Source organism: Saccoglossus kowalevskii, chromosome 10, assembly GCF_978046115.1.
Source record: "Saccoglossus kowalevskii chromosome 10, keSacKowa6.1, whole genome shotgun sequence".
Classification (NCBI taxonomy): domain Eukaryota; kingdom Metazoa; phylum Hemichordata; class Enteropneusta; family Harrimaniidae; genus Saccoglossus; species Saccoglossus kowalevskii.
In genome coordinates this window covers 14,639,296-14,644,548 of record NC_140650.1, presented here as the reverse complement: position 1 = coordinate 14,644,548, position 5,253 = coordinate 14,639,296, and the positions used below count along the sequence as shown (strand labels likewise).

General features: G+C 40.5%; 1 protein-coding gene across 1 annotated transcript; it reads left to right on the top strand.

Moving 5' to 3' along the window:
- Positions 1 to 1,774: 1,774 nt before the first annotated feature.
- On the top strand, positions 1,775 to 4,033 carry LOC100377322 (beta-2 adrenergic receptor-like). Its single transcript, XM_002734910.3, has one exon. The coding sequence runs from the start codon at positions 2,388 to 2,390 to the stop codon at positions 3,516 to 3,518; it is 1,131 nt and encodes a 376-aa protein (XP_002734956.1). The 5' UTR covers positions 1,775 to 2,387; the 3' UTR covers positions 3,519 to 4,033.
- The last annotated feature ends 1,220 nt before the right edge of the window (positions 4,034 to 5,253 follow it).

The following is a 5,253-nucleotide window of genomic DNA, read 5'->3' as shown; positions in this document are numbered from 1 at the left end:
ACGGACGGACCGACATTTCGCAACTTTTGGACAGGAGAGTTTTAAACGAGGGTTCAATGACGGCAGCTGAATACTTTGTGAAAGCGTCTATTAAGAGAAGGTATTTTTGCGTGCGACGGTTGGCATTATCAGGAAGATTAATTTCTTCTGGGATACAAATTTGTTAATTTACTAGTAACTAGCAAGTGCATTGTCCTTCACCACCAATTGACCATTTTTTTAAACAAAAAAACAGTTGCTTCTTGGGTGCATCTTGTGAAACACAATAATTAATGTGTTTGTCAACATCAGTAGAATGCTTTATTTCCACTGTCACTTTCAAGTTCGATTGATGTAGAGTATCCCTTAGATATGGACATCACGACTGTGACGTAATAGAGACTGTACAGATTATAGTCATCTGTCTTCACATCTTCATACAGGTTCCCTGATTGTCATGTTGGATTACAGTGTTCCCATGGCAATTTATACATACAATAGTTACCATAATTATTCATACTAAGAGTGTCAATTTTAAGGGAAGGTTCGACATTTCTACTTTGATTACCAGGTTAAATTAAAGGGCGCGTTGGAGGATTTGAATTACAATCTGGACTACTGTAAAAACGAACAAACAACTTATATTATATTGGTGCGTTGCTAAGCAATTAAAAACAAATAGTCTGTCAAAACCTGAAATCATTCATGTTTTGACCACACAGGTTTAAAATTAAAACTGACTACCCAGGGTAAGGTGTATTTATTACTATTTTCGTGAAAGGCAGGTGGGAGTCATTTTCTTAAGTGCGTATAATATGACAAAAACATGTTGTATACATAGACGTCTATATATCTTTTGTTATTGTGCTACAAATATGCGCAAATGTGTACTGACAACCGGCAATCCAGCCTATTATTCCACTGTATAAAGAATATGTATAGTCCCGGAGCTGTTGTCGTGTTTGTTGTTGTGTAAATAACAGTCGTATACCTGCTATTTGATAACTCGGTGGACAAGGACTGTATTAGGTACACCCCGATCAGGGCCCATTAAGCCTCAATTCATTACAGTTCAACGTTGAGAAACGATCTGCCCGTATAGGTGAGCTCGTTACATTGAAAACAGATACGTGCCAGTGAAACTACAGTGAAAACACACACCAGCTGGGTCGGCTTAGCCCTAGCATATCCATCGTGTGTTAATTGTAAAGCAGAGTCCTTTATTCAACATCATCGACGCATCCTGATAATTGTACTGAAAGTTAAAGTACGGTTTAATTATTGCAATTGCGATTGGAAAGGGAAATACGGTGTTTATCCCTCTTCCCACCACCGTTAAATTCCGGGATAACTTCGTATATTCGTTAACGTATAGAAGGGGGTCGTGATTTGTGCACTAATGTGTGTCGTGGGGGAAAATGGTGGTTTTGTAACGTAAATTGGAAGCAGCTGATACCTCCGAAAATCTTAGCATTGTTTAAAATTCGATGTTTTTATCACATAAATCGTGAGCCTCCCTGATTAACTGTCTGTCATTGCGTATTTAATACCACGAGCAGCGTGGCCAAGTGTGCGCGTGTGTTCGGGTGGAGAGACGGGGGGGGGGGGGGTATGGGTGATAGTATAAAAAGTCTGAAACAATTAAACCCTTTTCATTACTACATGTACTTTCATATGTCACCTTGTTTCCAGATCTACTCAGTGGTGAGAGGTCAAATAAAGCGCGGCGGATTCTGCGCATGCTCGTTTCTGTCATTCAAGCGTGAATCAATTGCACTATACGATACTCGGTCTAATTTTACATTCACCGAGTGAGCTAGCACGGCGCAAGACTAGGCTGACAGCGGGTCTCGCATTTGTTCCCTGTTTACACCATCTCCTGAATTTTGGTATGCAGTGGATCTCAATTCTTGACTGGTCTGTATCTTGGCTGTGTTTCCGAAGCCGTGTGTCATAGTGGAAATGCACACCTACTGGTTGCGCCGTCGTCGCTGTTCGAGCAGAGTAACACCAGGTTGGTGACAGTGCTGCGACTGGTTGCAGTGTGTCAATAGTCGTTTTTTTTCCACTTTATATTTTTGGCGCAAAACCTTACACATCTTACTGGTGCATTACCATTACATCTGGCGTGGGATATCATTTGTGAAAAATCGTGCTGCGTCGAACGGTGTTATACATTCAGACGTCACAGGGTTTGCATCATTTACTGGTACCGTAGATTTGTTTTCAATCCACCAGAGAGGGAGATCAACATAATCTCCATTCCACCGGCACATACAGGGAAAGCGTCACAGAAGATACGTTTCTCAAGGGCAGAGTGTGCAAAATAATTGTAAAAAAGAAAGAAAGAACGAGCACCAACGGTGTTCATTGTCAACCAGAACTTTCTCATGCACTGACTCTTCACCATGGATTCATCTAAACATGCCTTTATCTGCAACGACACCGGTGATGATAACATTAGCGGTGCGTCGTGCCAGGAGCCCCCTCCGTGGTCGGTGAGCATGGTAGACCTCGTACTGGGAATCGTGTTCTGTATTATCACACTCGCCGCGATCGTCGGTAACGTATTTGTCATTGTTGCAGTATTCAAATATCGACGCCTTCGTACTATGACAAATTTATTCATATTGAATCTAGCTTTTGCAGACGAATTGGTCGGTTCGCTCATCATGACGACCACGCTGAGTTACCATTTTGCCGGAAAGTGGCATTTCGGCAATTTTTATTGTCACTTTTGGCTAGCAATAGACATAGTCGGGTGTACGTCCTCTATCAACCATTTGTGTTGCATAGCTATCGACAGGTACGTGGCAATTAACTTTCCCTTCACTTACGATGCCAAGATGTCAGCCAATAAACTAGCATGTATTTCTACAATCGTGTGGATCATGTCGGCTCTCATCGGATTTATTCCGATATTTCTCGGTTGGTATACGCGTCCTGGGTTCCAACAACCGCCTATGGAATGCCTGGTCAATTTCAACACAGCATTTTCTATATCGTCTTCGCTGATTTCGTTTTATATCCCACTACTCATCATGAGTATTGTTTACTGGCAAATATATAAGACAGCTAGTTTCCACCACAAGCAAATTAGTAAGACAAACAAGATCACCGGCAGTCCATCGGCAACGGAGAAACTGAACGCGGGGGCTCGCTCACCACAGAGTCGGAAGAAACAGAAACGCGCCAACGCAGTGAAGGAACACGGCAAAGCCGCCAAGACCCTTGGCGTTATAATGGGGTGCTTCGTTGCGTGCTGGTTACCATTTTTTGTAATGAATATAGTAAGTCCGCTCTGTGGGGACTGTGTTCCTGCCATGATTTCAATAATTTTTACGTGGTTGGGTTACGCCAATTCTGCGGTGAATCCTTTCCTTTACGGATGCCTCAACAAGGAGTTCAAACATGCTTTTAAGGACTTACTTAGTGGTATTCGTACTTGTGGAGGAAAATACGAATCGCATTTTAGGAAAACAATGGGATCGTCTTTAGACTACGCTGGTGGAAATAATGCCGTTATGTCAAGACTTTAATATAAAGACAGACAGTAACAGTAACAAGTGAAACGGACTACATAATTGGTAGGCATAAACAGACCCTATGTAATTTCTTTTTAACTTTCTAATCAATCGTGTGCTAACAAGGATACATTTTTAACCAACTTAGGTGGGTTAATACGTCACATTCGTCGTGCAGTGGGTAAACTTATGTATTTCGCACGAGTTGTTTTCGTTGTATGGGACCCATATTGAACACGACGCGGCGCGACGACTGTGGCATTTTAATGTAATTGTTGTTGTTTATTTACATACAGCGTGCATTTTGAAAATGCATATTCGATATGTTCGTTTATTTTTACCTACCGTTTGACTGTAATCAGATTAGTTGAAGCAGAGATTTTTCCATGTGGTTGCACATCTTTAAGAAGATGACCTTTGATTAACTTCCGGTCACTCATTTCCGACATCACTCTCAAATGTATCGTGATCTATTTCATGCTCAGATGTTTTAAATTGAAAAAAGAGAATAGATCCGCTTTTTTAATTCATTCTGATTCCAATTGTTCTTTTCTGTGTGGCATGGCAAGCTGTCAACTCCCAGCCGGAGCTCATGCTTTTGATTTTCAGGGTCGTAGCGCAAGTATATGTCGACACCCCCTTTGGGTGAATTGTCAAAATCAAAAACGAAAATACACGTCGCTTACAAAGACATAAACTAATATCTTCAAATACCATCCCAAACGCCAACTGGTCAACCCCTGAATCTAAATATATATATATTTATACACGAGATAGAAATAATCCCGCATTGTTTTCGCTCACATAAATGTTTACGTCTATATACATCATACCCTCCTAGAAAGAAACTGATCGGTCCCTAATCATTGTAGACACCGTGTCATGTTGGTGCATTAGATGCGACTCGCCGCTGTGCTTGTCCCACTAACAAAGGGCACTGAGTCATACCCGGTTGTATGCCTTGTAATTCCCCATAGACCATTTCAGAAGCGCATCAAATGGTATTTAATGGTAGATCTTTTAGATGATGTAATTGAATAATTCTTTTAGCTATTTCCGTATAATATCGACATTTATATGTAATACCTGCCCAGACTTAACGTGTCACGTGCATGATAACGTAATCCAGTTATACAATCTTCAAAATAGGCGTTTCCTCTTTTTATTCTATCATTGGTTTTGTTATAAAGTAACTTCTCCGTTTCCTGGCAGTAATCTGCATTCGGCATTGCACAGAAGGTCGTTATACTCAGGGAAAAAGTGGTGTGCTGTACCATATGACACGAGGTTACTAGAGCCACTTAATTAAAAAAATGTGTCTGTTAGTATGCCAGTATGTCAAACCAATTAAGACGTTGGATCTGGCGATACCGTCTTGTCAATCATTAATTACAATTTAAGTAGGTAAATATTTGTCAAAATCAAACGAATGCAATATATTGTGTTTAAATCGCTATATTGTCCTCAAATTCATTATAGTTCTCAACAGGTCGCTTGATAGTTCACCATTGTGATAATTCTAAACGCGAGGCAGGTAACATTTGACCATGTTAATCAATGCCTCCGATCAAACAGGTCAGTATGGCGAGTACAATTCAGTAACATCCCGTTATTCCCAGCAAGTATATAATAAACAGATTTGACAGATTCAACAGTATTGTGACAACTCACCAATACAGGATAACACGTGGAATATGTCATGATTCAAATCAATCAATCAATAACAGGTCATAAAAACATACCAATTTGA

What these genes read in the sequence shown, in the direction of transcription:
- LOC100377322 (XM_002734910.3), top strand. Translation starts at nt 2,388, where the DNA reads ATGGATTCATCTAAACATGCCTTTATCTGCAACGACACCGGTGATGAT.